At 39.6% G+C, this 18,143-nt stretch overlaps 1 protein-coding gene across 2 annotated transcripts in view; it reads right to left on the bottom strand.

Moving 5' to 3' along the window:
* Window positions 1–18,143, bottom strand: part of ADGRA3 (adhesion G protein-coupled receptor A3) — a 124,206-nt gene that overhangs the window by 30,978 nt on the left and 75,085 nt on the right. For both annotated transcript variants that reach the window (XM_021679428.2, XM_044913014.1), the window contains 2 exons: window positions 2,803–2,964; window positions 23–226 (listed from right to left, as the gene is read on the bottom strand). In XM_021679428.2, coding sequence (XP_021535103.2) covers window positions 23–226; window positions 2,803–2,964 — 366 coding nt within the window. The remainder of the gene's footprint in view (window positions 1–22; window positions 227–2,802; window positions 2,965–18,143) is intronic.

The following is an 18,143-nucleotide window of genomic DNA, read 5'->3' as shown; positions in this document are numbered from 1 at the left end:
AATGCTTATGGATACAACATACCTTTAGTGCCAGACTTGAAAACGTATTTGAAACATTGCACTTAAAGCTCAGCTGCTTATCCAGGTTTCCGTCCGGGTCCCGCCTCCCATACTCGGAAAGGCCTGTCCGGTCAGCGGCTGCTACCTTCTGGAACACGGTGCACGTCATCCCAGTGAAGCCCACCGCCTTGATGACATAAGCTTCCAGAGCAATATTGGGTGAATACTTCAAAAGTCAAACAGGAGTTATGAAAGGTTTACAGCATGAGGGAAAAGCACTTTCGAAGAGTTTTCAAACACAAATCACTGTACATAAGCTGGAGGCAAAAGCTCCACTTCTTACTTAACAAAGACATTGTGCAGGTAACTGGCACATAAAAAAAGATGCTGGAAACCAAAGGATATCCTAAACTAGACAGATACCAAGTGAGGAAACAAGTCATAAAGTATGGAGGATCAGAGGTAAGTGAGAAATCAATTAAAAATCATTTAAAGAGCACTTTGAGGAAACTATAAGCTAAAAATAAAGTGTCTTATTAAAAAAAATGAGCTAGAGAGATCAGTGGACTCTTTTAATGATAATACAAGAGGAGTATTAGGGTCTGAGAAATAACACTCTTAACAGTTGCCTCGCTCTGGGCTGGCCCAGTTGGAAGAGCATGCAACTCTTTTTTTTTTTTTTTTTTTTAAGATTTTATTTATTTATTTGATAGAGGGAGAGAAACAGCGAGAGAGGGAACACAAGCAGGGGGAGTGGGAGAGGGAGAAGCAGGCTTCCCGCGGAGCGGGGAGCCCGATGCGGGGCTCGATCCCAGGACCCTGGGATCATTACCCGAGCCGAAGGCAGGTGCTTAACGACTGAGCCACCCAGGCGCCCCGAGCATGCAACTCTTGATCTTGGGGTCATGAGTTCGAGCCCCACGTTGAGTACAGAGATTACTTTAAAATAAAAATTTAAAAAGTAAAACTAAAAAAAAAAAAAAATAGAGGTCTCCTCATTCCAATACTTCATGCCATATTCACTCTTTTCTATTACGGGGAAATGAAGTTAACTCTTTGCAGGTAGACAGCATCTCCGTCCTTTCTTTACGGATGACTGAGTGATGCCCACTGTATTTGCAAGGCACCATTCTAAAGGACCATATATAGACAATGTCCTCTTTTTCAATTTTTTTTAAGCGTAAAATTTCTGTGTGAGGTATATAAAATCTATCAGGAAGATAAGATACAAATTAAAAAAATATAAAAGGCCACATAGAATCTGCCACGCACCATATGCATGGTAGAAAAGAACTGTTGGTTTCCCCAAATACTCAAGACTGACAAATCTTTGCATTAGCTTCTGTCACACGGATGACACATGGTGAAAAATCTTACTAAGTTCAATTATATTTGTTAACAAATGAAATTCCATTCTTTTACTGAGCAAAGATACATACTATTATGACAAACATGTGAAACCTCCACCAAAAGAAAGAAAACTGCAGTTTTGAGGTGCTTTGGGAGCTGTATCACATTACAAGTAGATGCATAATTTCCTGGAACCTTTTTACACTTTGAAGTGGAATGTAGACACCTACAATGCACCTTTATTATATCCTAGAGTTCTCTGAAGAACCAATGAGGTGCAGAGGAAGGAAGAAGCTCTTGGAGCCAAGTAGTAAGGCTAAAGCATGGGATTTAAAATGGATCTAGATGACCAGACAGGATAAAATGTGGCCATAAAAATGGCAAGCTGGTTTCAAGTAAGTTCATGTATCTGAGAAAGAAATTACCCTGAACTACGTTGTCAGGATAGCAGCCAAGGTAGACCTCCATTCCATTTATTATTCAAGGAGGTAATCCTAAACTTCACTGAACAAAAGGAACAATAAAACACAGTATCATCAAAAAGATCCCATTGATCTTTGGGAAAACAGTAATCTTTAATTGTATAAAATCACAGGAGGATTTCTAGAATATTCTATGAACCTACTGAAATAATTAGGAAATGAAAACCATGGTCAAGATTCCAGAGTGTGAGTCATAAGGGAATGAGACTTTACTTACCATATTTTACCACACTTTTAGAAAAAGTCAGCAGGACACCAGTTCAATTTAGCACAAATAAAATTTAATACTATTTAACTTAAGAGTGATTATTAAATATAAAAACTCATCATTCCAAGAGTGACATCGACTGGAAATGCCAAGAGTTCACATGGGTTGGAGGGCCTCCCAGTTCTCTTTTGAAATTGGAACCTGGGTGGGCGCCTGGGTGGCTCAGTTGGTTAAGCGACTGCCTTTGGCTCAAGTCATGATCCTGGAGTCCCAGGATCGAGTCCCGCATCGGGCTCCCTGCTCGGCAGGGAGTCTGCTTCTCCCTCTGACTCTCCCCACTCTCATGTGCTCTCTCTCTCTCATTCTCTCTGTCTCAAATAAATAAATAAAATCTTTAAAAAAAAAAAAAAAGAAATTGGAACCTGGGCAAGCAATCAGACACTCTCTCAAACTGGGACTGGATGGTGGGTCGATGACAGACAGTACAGCAAACCTACCGTGTGCTTGTTTGGTTTTAGATTAAATGGTGAGAACCATTTAAACAGCAAATTAAGAAAGTATTTTACAGTTACCAAGAAAACAGACTACTCAAAAGCAAAATGAGCTTTTAAACTATTAGACAACAGGAAATTCTGTAATAATCGGCAGTAACGGAAAATACCCACCCTATCATGAGGGGGGGAAAAAAACCTATCTTTTTTAAGTTCAAGTTGGCTTTCAATGAATTTTTTTCTTAGAATTCAAGGACAGCGTTACACTTACTGTTGAATAAACATGAGCTCCGTTTGCTAATCGGTACGTAGCGATGCGCTGCAGACACTGAACAATTCTACTGCAGGCCTTCGCTTCCCTCTGTGCCAACCCAAGGACACGCTCATCAGCCAACATGATGTTACTTGCGATGTCGACCATCACATCACCTAGCTAGCAGGTGTGCAGGGGAAAAAAGAAAGACTTTTAAAACCAATGCAGGATGTTTTACATAATCAAAATCACAATGAGACACCAAGATTAGCCATCAGTCTCAATGTTCACGTGAAAACCCAATGGGCACTTTTATTTTTTCTCACTGAAACGTTTCCAGATAGGCATAGCACGTTCGGTTATGACCATTTGGTAATATTTAGCTCAAAACAGTATACTTAAACAACAACCAACTCATTGGGGAAGGATGCCAGGTGGTACTCCATTTGACAAGGGGGGAAAAGAAAGGCATTAAATTAATCAAGGAGAACGGAAAGACATCACATGGTTCCCAGAATAAAGAGATCTCAACCCTTTGTCTGGGAAAACATTTATAAACACCTCTTTCTGTGTAAGTGTTAATTCAGTATTATTATTAAGAAATAGACATGACCACCTCATTAGTATCCTGTCACGTCCAAAAACCTAAGTGTGTCCAGCTACTGAGTTCCCCACATGGGCTGGACCACTGGATGGATGTTAGCACATACGGTTTCTACTACCTCGAATGAACTTCTTCCATTCCTCCCAGCCTGATGAATGCTTTAAGATCCAGTGCCACGAAACAAATGGATCCTAAGAGGTGCTCACTTTTCCACCACTTGTTTTGTTTCATTTACTGAATTCCTTCTATTAAGTTCAGTTCCTCACTCACAGATGTAAGCATCTGTCAGGCAATCCCAGCAAAGTGTCAATAACTCCTGTTGATCCTGACTTATATGTCCCACATCAAAGAGATGCAATGAACAGTCCAGGCTAACGAGACATACTGGTGTCGAGGGTGTTTGGTATCAAGCAGAATGTTCATGAGACAGAGATCTATGGCAGAAAGAACTACAAAAGCATTCCAGAGGCAGGATCAGAGGATTTACAAGCTGCTGGGTCCTCTAATCAAGAAACAAGTAGCAAAGGTGGTAAGCCCCAAAGCCAAGCGAGAGAGCTAAGGCCGTTTTAGCAGATGTCTTTTGATCATCCCAGAAGATCCCAGATGAATTTTTCAACCCTGTTCTGCATCCAATACTCTTCCCAAGATGTATAATTATGAGGCTGAGGTGGGACTGGAAAATGTTTGGTCCATCCCACCCACGGTTCACTTCACAAAGGAGACCAGAAATCCACCAGATTGCAACGCTGGAACACAATGGGATAAGGAACTAAGTGAGTACAGGGGCGAAGAACACGACTTCAAATCCTGACCACACTGGCTGGCTGGACACTTACCCTCCTGTACCTTCCTTTATTTGTAAAAGGGGGATAACAACAATCCTGTCTTTTCTGAATGTTGTGAAGATTAAGTTCCTATAATAAATACTAGGTTCCTGAAACCACACCTGGTTAGCGGTATTCATTATTTTATTGCCTTTTTTTTTTTTTTTTTTTTTTAACATTTCAATTCCAGCACAGGCCTTTCTTTGAAGATAGCTCTAGAAGGAGTGTTAAGAGGGGTGGTGCATTTACATCCAAAAATATGTAAGAACTCATATAACTCAACAGCAGAAGAACCAATCTGATTAAAAGTCAGGTGGAGCATCTGAATAGACATTTTTCCAAAGAAGACACACAGATGACCAAAAGGTACATGAAAAGGTGTCCAACGTCACTAAGCATCAGAGAAATGCTAATCAAAACCACAGTGAGATGTCACCTCACACCTGTGAAAATGGCTATGGAGAAGATAAGAGTAAGAAGAGGGGATGAGGACATGGAGACAGGGGAGCCCTGGGCACTGCTGGTGGGAATGTAAACTGGTCCAGCCACTTACTTATGGAAAACAGTATTGAGGTTTCTCAAAGGATTAAAGACAGAACTACCATATGATCCAGCAATTCCACTTCCAAGTATTTATCCAAAGAAAATGAAAACACTGGGCGCCTGGGTGGCTCAGTTGGTTAAGCGACTGCCTTCGGCTCAGGTCATGATCCTGGAGTCCCTGGATCGAGTCCCGCATCGGGCTCCCTGCTCGGCAGGGAGTCTGCTTCTCCCTCTGACCCTCCTCCCTCTCATGCTCTCTGTATCTCATTCTCTCTGTCTCAAATAAATAAATAAAATCTTTAAAAAAAAAAAAAAAGAAAAAGAAAATGAAAACACTAATTTGAACAGATATATGCACCTCATGTTCATACCAGCATTATTTATAATAGCCAAGATATAGAAACAACCTAAGTGTCTATCAATGGATGAATGGATAAAAAAGATGTGATGTGTGTGCACGCCCCCCCCCCCACACACACACTGGAATATTACATAGCCATAAAAAAGGACATCCTGCCATTTGCGACAACATGGTTGGAACTTAACTTGAGGTATTATGCTAAGTGAAATAAGTCAGAGAAACACAATTACCGTAGGATCTCACTTACAATGTGGAATCTTGAAAAAACAACAAGAAAACAAAACAAAACAAAACAAAAAACCACCAAGAGAACAGACTGGTGGTTGCCAGAGATGAGAGTGGGGACTGGGCAAAACAGGTAAATGGTATCAAAAGGTACAAATTTCCAGTTAGAAATAAGTCATGGGGACGTAACGTACAGCACGGTGACTATAGTTAACAACACTATTGTATATTTGCAAGTTGCTAAGAGAGATCTTTCTCATGACAAGAAAAAATATTTTCTAACTCTACGGTGATGGATGTTAACTAGACTTACTTTGGTGATCATTTCACAATACACACAAACGTTGACTCATTATGTTGTACACCTAAAACTAATATATCAATTACACCTCAATAAAAAACTAAAAAATTGAATTTACAAAGAGGGGTGCCTTTTTAAAGTCTGAGTTCATATATAAAAAGGATCAATGCATCCAGCAAAACTGCCTTTCTCTACTCTCTAAAGTGCTGCCACCTCATTCAATTAAAAATACTTCACAGACTTCTCAATGCCCCTAACATAGTATATCACGATTCTTTCCTTATTTTATTTCCAATGTAAACATCTCGAGGGCAGAGACAACACAATGTCTCACTTATATTTATACCCTTATTCAGTAGTAAAACTCTTGGTGTACAAGCCAATAGCTACACAGTTCCATTTACTCACTGACTATTGAGGACCAAGGTAAGCCAGACACTGTCCAGAGCGATGGAGATACAACAGTAAGAGAAACATACAAGATCTATCTGGGGGCTTACAATCTTTGAGGAAAATACAAAATAAGCAAGTAAACACATTTTTTATAAGTGACTAGGTTGCGGTAACTGCAGTGAACAAACCTACCAGACTGATATATGATGAAGAGTAATAGAATTTAATCCAAACACCCTATTTTAATAGACCCAGACATTCTCAAAGGGCATTTCCCCCAAACCCAACACATTAACAAGATCAACTGAGAACTAGAAAGGCCTATAATCAACTTCAATGCAATCCAGAGCCTATCCATTTTATACAACTCATGGACTATTGGCATCCTAGTATATAATCTACATATTCCTAACAAACAGGTATGGGGGTCAATTTCATTCTAACAGAAGCCTTTGGGGCACCTGGGTGGCTCAGCCGGTTAAGCGTCTGCCTTTGGCTCAGGTCATGATCCCAGGGTCCTGGGATCAAGCCCCGCATCAGGCTCCATGCTCAGCAGGAAGCCTGCTTCTCCCTCTCCCACTCCCCCTGCTTGTGTTCCCTCTCTCGCTGTGTCTCTCTCTCCCAAATAAATAAATAAAATCTTAAAAAAAAAAGAAGAAGAAGAAGCCCTTATTTCTAGAGTTATAAAGGCAGTGGTTCCCAATATGGCCAATTGCTGAGTATGTCCATCAGCCATTTATCCAGCGACTGGAATAATACCTGCCAACCCTTAACAGGAATTCAGAGTTAGCTGGAATAACCTGGCTAAGGGTCTGTCTATTATTACCTATTGTTAGTTCAAAAAAAATTTTAAAGCAATTTTACTAGATTGAAGTATAATGGACAGGGATAGCACAAAATGTCAAGAGGATTCTGAACCCTGAAACAACTCTTGCCAAGGAACAGGCTGACACTCTTCAGTTAAAACCATGGGCCACTTGTACAGAAAAAAGCTCACTCAGAATTTAAAAGAAAAAAACAGCCCAAGGGTGGAGCCAAGAGCTGTGGAGAATTAATTTGAGGCTTACTCAAGGGACTGGTGATTTCTCAGCTAAACTTCAGAATCTCAATGGACCAGGTACTACTGTGTGACTCCTACTTCCCCTCTTTAGAGAGGGAGATACTCTGTCTCACAACTGTGTGTTTGGTGCGTACAAGGCACATAACTTGTCTCCTTAGTTCATAGGTCTTTAGACTGAGAAGTACTCGACACAAGGAACCTCATTCAAGGAGCCAAATACACACCTGGACCTGATTTTGATAATGGGATCCTGGGGCTCAAGCCTGACCTGGAAGCAGTAACAGGATGAAAATACTGGAGGTTTGGGGAGTATTTTGCATGTGGGGAGGGATATAGATTTTAAAATGATTTAACACTTATCCGGGGCTGATGTACTGTACTGCTTAAATTCAGTTACATAGGTCATACCTATACTGGGTGGACAATTGTGCAGGAGTAAAAAACATCTCTACTGTGGAAAGAAATGGGTTGTCACACCAATGATTTCTATCACCCATGTGCATTTGCTGTGGGAGAACCTAAGAAAAATGTCTTGCTCCCAGGAGCCTTGTGAAACAACATGATACTCTGACTGCATGAGCTTCTTCAATTATTGGCCACATATACGCAGGAGACAAACAAGCAAGCAGAAGGGGGAAAAGAAGTCATGAAAGGCTAGTTCAAATTTTTATGCAAAAACAAATAGGTAAAAGAGATGATGGGGTTAAAATATACTCTATGGCTGCCAAAGAAATTTCCACTGGCTGCAAACACCTAAAAGATAATATATAAGAATACCCAGATTCTAAAGTACTAGAGAAATAAATATATAAGGTATTTATAAATCAGCAATTTATAAATTTATAAATTAACAATTACAACTCCACTTGTCTCATGCTTTTTTTAGTTTTAAACGTGTGGACTTTATAAAGATCCAACATGAGACCTGACAGATATATCATTTCTACTGAAAAACTATAATTATTACCTGATCAAAGAGCCACGGCTATGGCCCACTAGGTAATGCTAGTAAAGCACTTTAATGTGTGTTAATAATTGTAAAGAAAAGAAATCTCTCTAAGAGGGTACATAGCTAGCCAAGAGTGATTGCTTTCGCACAGAACAAGCTATCTTTCTCATTATTTCATTCCAAATGGCTAAGAACTTAGGAAAAGGATTTGTTGCCAAGATATTCCCTAGAGCAGGTAATCACAAAATGCTGTATACTTCCATAGCTTCGTTACGGAAGCAGTTCTGAATCTGTCACAGGGGCAAAAAAGGACACAAAAAGGATAACAGCACATGAAAAATTACACTGGATTAAAAAAGTATTCCTACGATCGGACACACAAAGATAGTTTGGCAACTGCAAGGAGCGTTAAAAAGCATTGTGTTTCTCCTTGACCTCATTTCCCGAAGGCCACTCCAACCACAAAAGGGTCAGGAGGAATCATGCACCTGCTCTTCCACCTGTCACACTAAATGGTTGAGGCTCAAATAAAAACACGTGAGAATGCACTTTTATCAAAGATAAAAGGGTAAAGAAATGAAAATGCCACATGAGTAACAAAGAAAGTATTAAGTGTCATTTGTTATAAGAATATTTCATGTTCTCAATAGATATGTTTGGAACTCTGATCAAAACGAGATCCACATCATCTGTAAATTTCATGAATTTCTGATATGCTAGCATATGAAACACACAATACATAAACTAAACTTGAATTTAATTTTAATGGAGAAGTAGAGTATAACCCTGAAGACAGAATATTTCTGTGCCTTAAATACTCCTGGGTTAAGTCTTCAACTCTGTCACCTGCCAGCTAAATGTCTGAGTCAGTTATTGAGACTCTCCAAGCCTCAGTGTGTTTGCTCATTTGTAAAATGAGACCAAGAACCCTAAGAGAATTTCTCAGAAGGTTTCATTCCATAGTAAATAAAGAAAACAAAACTAAAGACAAATAACCTCCTGAAGAAATTCATGTCATTTTTGAGAAAAACCAAGGGATCTAGGCCCCTCCCCAGTTTGCATTTTCCAGCTAAGCAGCAGGGGGTACCCACTCCCCTCACCCCCTTAAATCTAATAACCAGAAAAGCAAGAATTACAGACTCATGTGTGGAACTGGGCAGTTGCTTGGGGACGGGTAAGGTGGTGATGGGTTGTACAGGAATGACGTGCAGTCCAAACTCGACTAGATAAAAATAGTAATAAATAATAATAATAATAATAATAATAATAACAGCAGCCGCTGGTATTATTATTAAGTTCAGGCAATCCTCATGACTTTCTCCTAGATACAAATTACATATAATACTGAGATCATACCTATCTCTAAGTATGTTACTGCCTGCTTACTTTTAATGAAGGACTTGCCCCACTGTGAAGCCAAGTTTTAAAAGTGTATTTATGTCCCTCTTTACTAGGTTCAGTGTCCTGAGTGCCTCAGGATCCCACCACAGGCTTCTCGGCTCGCTTAGTTAAGCAGTCAATATTCAGTGAGAGTCTCACTGTGATAATCACCAGGGCCTGTGGCAAAGATTGAAGATCTGATTTTATTGTGGTCTAGGAGCAAAGAAGGTAATGAGGAACAGGACGATGAGGACCATGGGGGATCCAGGGAAACAGATGGGGTGGGGGGAGAGTTGAGAATAAAGCTGTGTGGAGTAAATGCCACATTTATGGCCCATTTCCTCACAAAAAGGATTTAAAGTAGCTTAGCAAAATAAAAAGGATTATTCTTTTTAATTAAGAAAACAAATAAAGAGTGGGAAATACAGACTTACAAGAAAAAAGAGACACAGGTAAAAATATGCATCAGTGCAGAGCTTCTAGGACCCGGGGAAGATGGTGTGTTTCTAGTCAAAGTGATGAAGACAATACCGTAATTATCAAGAGAAAGGAGAATATTTCGGGGAGTCTGGGTCACTTAGTCGGTTAAGGGACTGACTCTTGGTTTCAGCTCAGGTTATGATCTCAGGGTCCTGGGATCGAGCCCCATGTCGGGCTCTGCACTCAGCAGGGAGTCTGCTTGAGATTCTCTCTCGCTCTCCCTCTGCCCCTCCTGCTCGTGCTCTCTGTCTCAAATAAATAAATAAACCAGGAAGGAAGGAGGGAAGGAAGGAAGACAGGGAAGGGAAGGGAAGGGAAGGAAGGAAGGGAGGGAGGGAGGGAAAGGAAGAGAAGGAAGGATGGACAAACATCTCTTCCAGGTCAACAAAGCCACTTCCATGACAAATTCTCGGGACATATGAGGTGGAACTTGGGGGGCGGCCCCCTGCACCCTCAGCCAGACCTTCATAGTGAATGGAAGAGCTGAACTCTTAAGAGTCCTCTAATTCTCCCGAGGGAAGCACAGTTTGTGTTTTCTGATGAAAGACACATGAGCATCTCCCTTTCTGGGAGGATGGAGAACTAGGTACTCAGGATGATTCTCCCGCTAACACGTGAAAAATGCTGAGCGAAAACAAGTGAGGAAAACCTGCACCACTGACCAGTCAGAACATAAAGACTATTCCAGAGGCCAAGAGCAAAACAGCAACAGGAATCTAAGGAGCCCTGAGGCTGAACTCTGATGGCTACGACCTGTGATCTGCCTTCCAGGCAGGGCCCGGATCCCACCGAGGCAGGCCCATGAGGAGATCACTGCACTAAGCTGAAAATAAAAAGGGGACACCTCCAGGGTCAGGGCGAACCAGCAAGCAAACGTGCCAAGGTCAAGACAGTTTCACAAGGTGAGAGGTGAAAAATCTCTTCCCGGACAATTTGTAAACACAGCTGATCTTCACACAGGATTAAGGTCAGACATCACATTATTTCTGAGGTCTGAAAAACCTCAAGGTGAGAACTGATTTCAAAGCGAACCCCTTACCTTGGTATCGCCCCTAGGCATTTGACAGAAGCAAACAAATATCACACTTAATAAGGATACATTTGACTATTCCCATTAAGACTTCGTATCATCAACATTACAGCATTGTTCTAGAGGTTCTCACTAACGTATAACCAGAAAAAAGAAAAATTAAAAAAAAAAAATTAAAAAAATTTAAAAAAATACAATTTAAATAGGAACAGATAAACTGTTATTCACTGGTGACATCTATCTAGAAAATCCCATATAACCAACTGCAAAATTATGTGAATCAAGATGCACATTTTTAAAAACCATAATCAAGGAAAATTGAACAAGGACTAAATATTTGATGGTATTAAGGACTCAGAGCTCATTTGAATGACATAATTAACAGTATCATGGTTCTATTTTAAAGTTCCTGATATTTCAGAAAAATTATGGATGAAATAGGACATACAGAATTTGGTATTAAATGTTCCTGCACTGAAAAAGGAAAACAAAAAAGAAGAAAGGAAGCAAGAAAAAGAGAAAGAAAAAAAAGAGAGAGAGAGTGGATGGAATGGGGACAAAGGAAGTAAGTAGACAGATGAAACAAGATTTCAAGTCTGGTGAAAGGTAAGACGTAGACATTAATGATAATTAATATCATTATCCTTTGGAATTTCTCCTACCCTTTTGGAATTTCCCAATAAAAAGTTTCTGGGGCACCTGCGTGGTTCACTCAGTTACGCATCTACCTTCAGCTCAGACCATGATCTCGGGGTGCTGGGATCAAGTCCTGCACCAGGCTCCCTGCTGAGTGGGGAGTCTGCTTCTCCCACTCCTTCTGTGCTTTCTCTCCCTCTCTCGCTCTTTCAAATAAACAAAATCTTTAAAAAAAAAAAAAGTTTCTGAAAAGTTTTTAGAAAGTTAAGCCCAAAGAATACTTTTTCTAATAAGCAGGACAGGGTTAGAAAGAGAAGTTACTACAGTTTCTCAAAGCTGGTGCAAAGTCATGCCACCCAAAGCTGGTGCAAAGTCATGCCACCCCGTATCTCAGTCTAAATGCAATCCTCAGACCTCCCTGCAGACACACTGAATCAGAAACTCAGGATGCAGGCCCACCAATCCATTTAACAAATCTCCCAGGGGATTCGGATACACACTCAAGTTTTAGAAACAATGTTCTAGAAAGGATAACGAAGCCAGGCCCGGGATCTCGGACCAACTTAAGAATACAGAGAAGTCTGACACAATCAAGAAAAAAAACACTAGCGCTACTGAAAAACAAAACAAAACATAATTGTTCATACGGAAGTGATTATGTTTTAAGTACGTGAACAACTTTACATTTGTACATAAAAATGTGCCAAACGCTCAGAGATTTACAACGAGAGCACTACGATGCATAGCCCAATCTGATCTTCAGATCCATTCTCGTCTTCTGAAATGCATATATATTGTTATCCTAATAGAAATCACCATAGTAAATATGGAGCAGACACTTAAATGTGCCTGACAGACAACCTTCAGCTGTTTTTAAAAGACCCCACTAAATACACCATTTAGACCTGGTAGCTGGAGAGCTTTTGGCACCCACCCTAAGACTGCAGAGCACAGGTCTGTGCTGCCTGAACTCAATCACAGGTTAAAAAGCAATTGCCTCACAATATTGTGTGTATGAATTATTCATAGCAGAGAAACTTTTTGGACATAATGCAAAAAATCAATTTAATTATTTGTCCAACTAAGCCGTACACATTTTAGGATACCTTAGAATAATTTCACGGTAATTAACATAAAATGAAGCCCTTAAACCTCATGATTTCTTTTTACTATTCTAATAAATGGCCTACACTTTCACTTTCCAAAGAATCTGATAGGATGGCTGTCACTGCACCACAGGTAATAATATTACATTTATACTTCAATTATGCAATCCTGAAATTTTTCCCGTTTCTTCTATTTATGCTTAATAATTTGCCATCATTTGTCTCCAAAGTTAATTCAAACTTTACCTCCTATGTCATCAGTGAAAGTGACAGCAACCTCCTCCACACCAACTTTTTAGTTAGATAATTAAAGCACTCTGGTGATTTTTTTTTTTTTTTAAAGGACCTACTTCTTAGCTTCTGAGATAAGAATGTTAAGGAGGGCAAATATCATCCCCGTTTTAAGAATAAAGCGCCCAAGGTTAATAAGTAACTCATGAAACTGTATCTACCTCCAGTTCTCAACAAGATGCTTCTACCTGAGCACACGCCAAAGTGGCAGCCCACACAGTGCTAAACATGGTAAAATGTACACTTTCTGGGCATCACACTGCTCTTCACTAGCTGGGAAGCGCACAAAGCTCCTTCACATCCAAACAGGGCAGTGTGGGAACAAATTGGCATTATATGATGGCGAACTATTTTTTAGTGTCCACATTCCAGATCATATTCCAATTATTCTAGTGACTCAAACCATCCCACTTCCATGCATAACGTCTAATCATGTGGAAGCTAACCTGTGATTATAATGAATAATGGAGTGCAGTCCTACCACAGAGCTGGAATCCAGACAGCTTCTCCCACCGCTGAGAAAATTTACCACCGGAAGCAGGCTGTGGCCCAGAGAGACAAGCAAGTACCAAGACTGTTCTTAAGAAAACTGTGGTCTGAAGTTCAGACAGAAACACTGAAATGCTATCTCATTATCAAGTGGTCCCGTTGACCTGAGTCCCATGTAAAGACATGTAACTATTTTCCTTCCTTTAGTAACTACATCATATTAAAAAAAGCACCTAAGGTACTGGGACTGTAGCTCCAAATCCCCAAACTTATCACCAAAATGCAAGATATTAATAGATAGTCTACAAAAAAAAAAAAAGTTTCCTTGGTTTAAATGAATTGGAAAAACAAGGCATAGTATTTACCTTTTAACATTACTAATGAATCTGAGATGTCCCACATAAAGAACTATATGAGACTTTGTTCACTCCAGTGTTTTCCCCACAGCCGTACGTGGAGTTCTTCCAGAATTCCACGACAGGGCAACACTACCAAAAAGTGAGCATAATATAGCAGAAAGCCTCTGGATTACACACACAGGACTCCTGGGTTCTGTGTTCAGCCCCACCCTAACCCCGCCATATAGAATCTCAGGGAAATCACTTAATTTTCTTTGGGTGTCTGTTCATGACTTAATCTAGATTTTATCTATCTCTAAAATCCATTTTTGCGTGACTCTATCACATAAGAAACAGTTACCTATCAAGTTCTCAGGTAGCTTGAAGCTTACAGTTTAAGAACACATTAATCTGCATCTAAAAACTGACTCAGAACATTATTTTCTGCTCATTCATTCTTAAAATGGTAGTTGTCAATGTTTTCACCTAAAGGATATCATAGTTTTAAGAACACGGCCCTGTTAAAATATACTCATTTTCAAAGTCACTAAATTTTCCTAACTTGCAATATTATAATCATTGGAATTTCAAAAAAGTTCCTAAAAAGTTGTTTCATTTTCCAGAACATTACAAAAGAAATGAAGCCATTCAATACAAGATCTGGGTGACTAAAGCTCACATTAAGGATGGCTGTGCTGCTAACCCATGGCCCCATCTACTCCTGAATATAGTCTCCAGTCCTGACCGTATCTAGTAAGCCTGACCAGAGAATTCAGGCAAATGCAAAGCCCATCCCACAGCCTCACTGGGGCAGAGAACCAAGCCCGCAGTTCTCAGCCAGGGGAAAAAGCCCCCATCCCCATCCTCAGAGCTCTAACAGTTCCCTCGCCCACAAGCAGACGATACCAGCAGGTCCCACCTGCCCAAGGACATGCCCAGCAGACACACCCAGAAACCCAAACAGAGCTGACTGGTGAAAAAACAAACCTGTGAAGGCTAGAAGAGGAGCCCCATTACTCAAATGCATAGACACCAACGCAAGGAATCAAGGATCATGAAAAGTCATGCAACTAGGACACCACCAAAGGAAACTAATAAAGTTCCAATAACTAACTCTAAAATAATGGAGGATCCATGACCTATTAGACAAATAATGTAGAATGATCCTGTTAAGGAAGCTGAGTGAGCTGCAAGAAAACAGAGACAACTACACAAAATGGGGGAACAGTGCATGAACAAAACAGTAAATTGGACAAGGAAACAGTGGCCATTCAAAAACAAACAAATCCTGGAGTTGAAAAATATAATAACTGAAGAATTCAACAGAGTTTCAAAAGTAGACTTGACCATGCAGAAAAAAGAATCAACACCTAGAGAGGATAGGACACTGGAAATTACAGAATCATAGGAGCAAAAAAGGGAATGAAACAGAATGAAAAAAGCCTACAGGAGTTATGGGACACAACAGGAAGACAAAATAAAACAAAACAAAGCAAAATATTCACATTTGGGAATTCCAAAAGGAGAAAAGAAAGAGAAAGGAACAGAAAATATATTTAAAGCAATAATGGCTGAAAACTTTCCAAACCTGGGAAGAGAAATGGACATCCAGGTCGGTGAGGCCCAAAAGACCCCAAAAAGGTTGAACCTGAAAAGGGCTATGCTAAGAAACATTATAATTAAAAAGTCAAAGACAAATAATTTAAGAGCAGTAAGAGAAAAGAGGGAAGTTACATACAAGGGAAACCCCGTAAGACTCTCAGTGGATTTCTCAAAAGAAACATTTCTGTCAAGGAGAGAAGATGACATGTTCAAAATACTGAAAGAAAATAACTGTCAACCAGGAATTCTACATCCTGAAAACCTGTCCTTCAGAAACAAAGAAAGGATTAAGACCTTCCCAAACCAACAAAAGCTGAGTGAGTTCATTACCACCATGATCCGCCTTACAAGAAATACTAAAGGGTGTTCTTTGAGTAGAAGTAAAAGAGTGCTAAGGTCATAAAAACATAAAAAGGTAGTGTAAATCTCACTGGTAATGGTAAATATATAGGCATTTTATATTCTGTAATATGACAATAGTGGTGTATAATTCGCTCAAAACTCTAGTTTCAAAGTTAAGAGTATAGGGGTGCCTGGGTGGCTCAGTCATTCAGTGTCTGCCTTTGGCTCAGGTCATGATCCCAGGGTCCTGGGATCGAGCCCCACATCGGGCTCCCTGCTCGGTGGGAAGCCTGCTTCTCCCTCTCCCACTCCCCCTGCTTGTGTTCCCTCTCTCGCTGTCTCTCTCTGTCAAATAAATAAATAAAATCTTAAAAAAAAAAGCTAAGTACGTACTTAAAAAACCATAATTACAATTAACATGGTATTTAAAAAAATTTTTTTATGTAAACTCTATGCCACACATAGGGCCCCAACTCATGACCCAAGATCAAGAGTCACATGCTCTACAGATGGAGCCAGCCAGGCACCCCTACATGTTTTTTACATTGTATAAATAATAATAGCAGCAACCTAAAACATGAGGAAGAGGAGACAGAAAAGTGTAAAGCTTACAAACTCTACTAAAGTTGTTATCAGTTTAAAATACGTGTTCTAAGTTTTAAAATATCTTATGGAAGCCTCATGGCAACCACACAGAAAAATTTTGGTAGTAATTACACAAAAGAAAACAAGAAGTCAAAACATACTGATACCAAAAGACATCAAAAAAACAAAAAAGGATAAGAATCACAGAATAATGGATCTACAAAACAACCAGAATACAACTAACAAAATGACCACAGTAAGTCCTTAGTGAGGACTATCAATAATTACTTTAAATATAAGAAAATTAAATTCTTCAATTAAAAGACACAGACTGGCTCAAAAGATAAAAACAAAAAACAAAAAAAACCCCAAAACCAAAACCAAAAAAATAAAAAACAAGATCCAGCAATATGCTGCACACAGACTTACTTTTGCCCTAAAGACAGAGCTAGACTGAGAGTGAAAGGATGGAAAACGACATTTCAAGCAAATGGTAACCACAACCAAACAAAACAAAGAGGGTGGCTATATTTGTATTGGACAAAATGGACTTTAAAAGTGGTAAAAAAAAAAAAAAAAAAATCTTTATACAATGATAAAGAGGTCACTATAACAAGAAGATTAACAACTGTAAATCCAACATTGGAGCACGTAAAAACACAGAGCAAAAACAGAACTACAAGGAGAGACAAACAGTAACACAATAGTAGTTGTCATCTTTGATACCCCACTCTCAACAATGGATAGATCATCCAGAGAATCAAAAGGAAACAGTGGATCTGAATAACACTATAGACGAATTGGGCTTAACAGATGTACACAGAGCATTCTACCCAACAACAGCAGAATACACATTCTTCCCAAGCACACACAGAACATTTCCTAGAATGGACTACAGGTGAGGCCACAAAACAAGTCTTAACAAATTCAAGAAGACTGAGATCATCTTTTCTGCCCACAATGACATGAAACTAGAAATCAGTAGCAAGAGGGAAACTAGAAAATTCACTCACAAACACATGGAAATTAAACAACACTCTACTCAATAACCAATGGATCAAAGATGAAATTAAAGGATATTAAAAAGGGCTCCTGAGGATCGTGTGGTTGGCTGGCTCAGTTGGTAGAGCATGTGACTCTTGATCTCTGGGTTGTAAGTTCAAGCCCCATACTTAGCACAGATTACTTAAAAATAAAACCTTAAAAAAAGGTTCTTGACACAAAAATGGAAATACAACATACCAAAACTTGTGAGATGCAGCCAAAGCAGTTCTAAAAGCAAAGTTCACAACAATAAACACCTATATTAAGAAGCAAGAAAGAGGGGCACCTGGGTGGCTCAGTCGTTAAGCATCTGCCTTTGGCTCAGGTCATGATCCCGGGGTCCTGGGATCGAGCCCTGCATCTGGCTCCCTGCTCAGCGGGAAGCCTGCTTCTCCTCTCCCACTCCCCCTGCTTGTGTTTCCTCTCTCACTGTCTCTCTCTCTGTCAAATAAATAAATAAAATCTTTAAAAAAAAAAGCAAGAAAGATCCCAAATAACCTAACTTTATGCCTTAAGGATCTAGAAAAAGAAGAGCAAACCGAACTCCAAGGTAGCAGAAGATAATATTTGACCAGGGAGCCAAGAATACTCAATGGAGAAAAGACAGTGCAAACCATTTATCTGGGAAGGGGTTAATACGCAAAATATATAAAGAATTTATATACTCAATAGCCAAAAAAAAAACAAACCACAATTTAAAAATGGGCCTGAAAGAGCAACAGGTACATGAAAAGGTCTTCAATATCACTAGTCATCAGGGAAATACAAATTAAAAG

The sequence above is a fragment of the Neomonachus schauinslandi genome, chromosome 2 (genome assembly GCF_002201575.2).
Source record: "Neomonachus schauinslandi chromosome 2, ASM220157v2, whole genome shotgun sequence".
NCBI classification, from domain to species: Eukaryota; Metazoa; Chordata; class Mammalia; order Carnivora; family Phocidae; genus Neomonachus; species Neomonachus schauinslandi.
The sequence above is the reverse complement of the archived record's forward strand: the minus strand, read 5'-3'. Positions and strand labels throughout refer to the sequence as shown.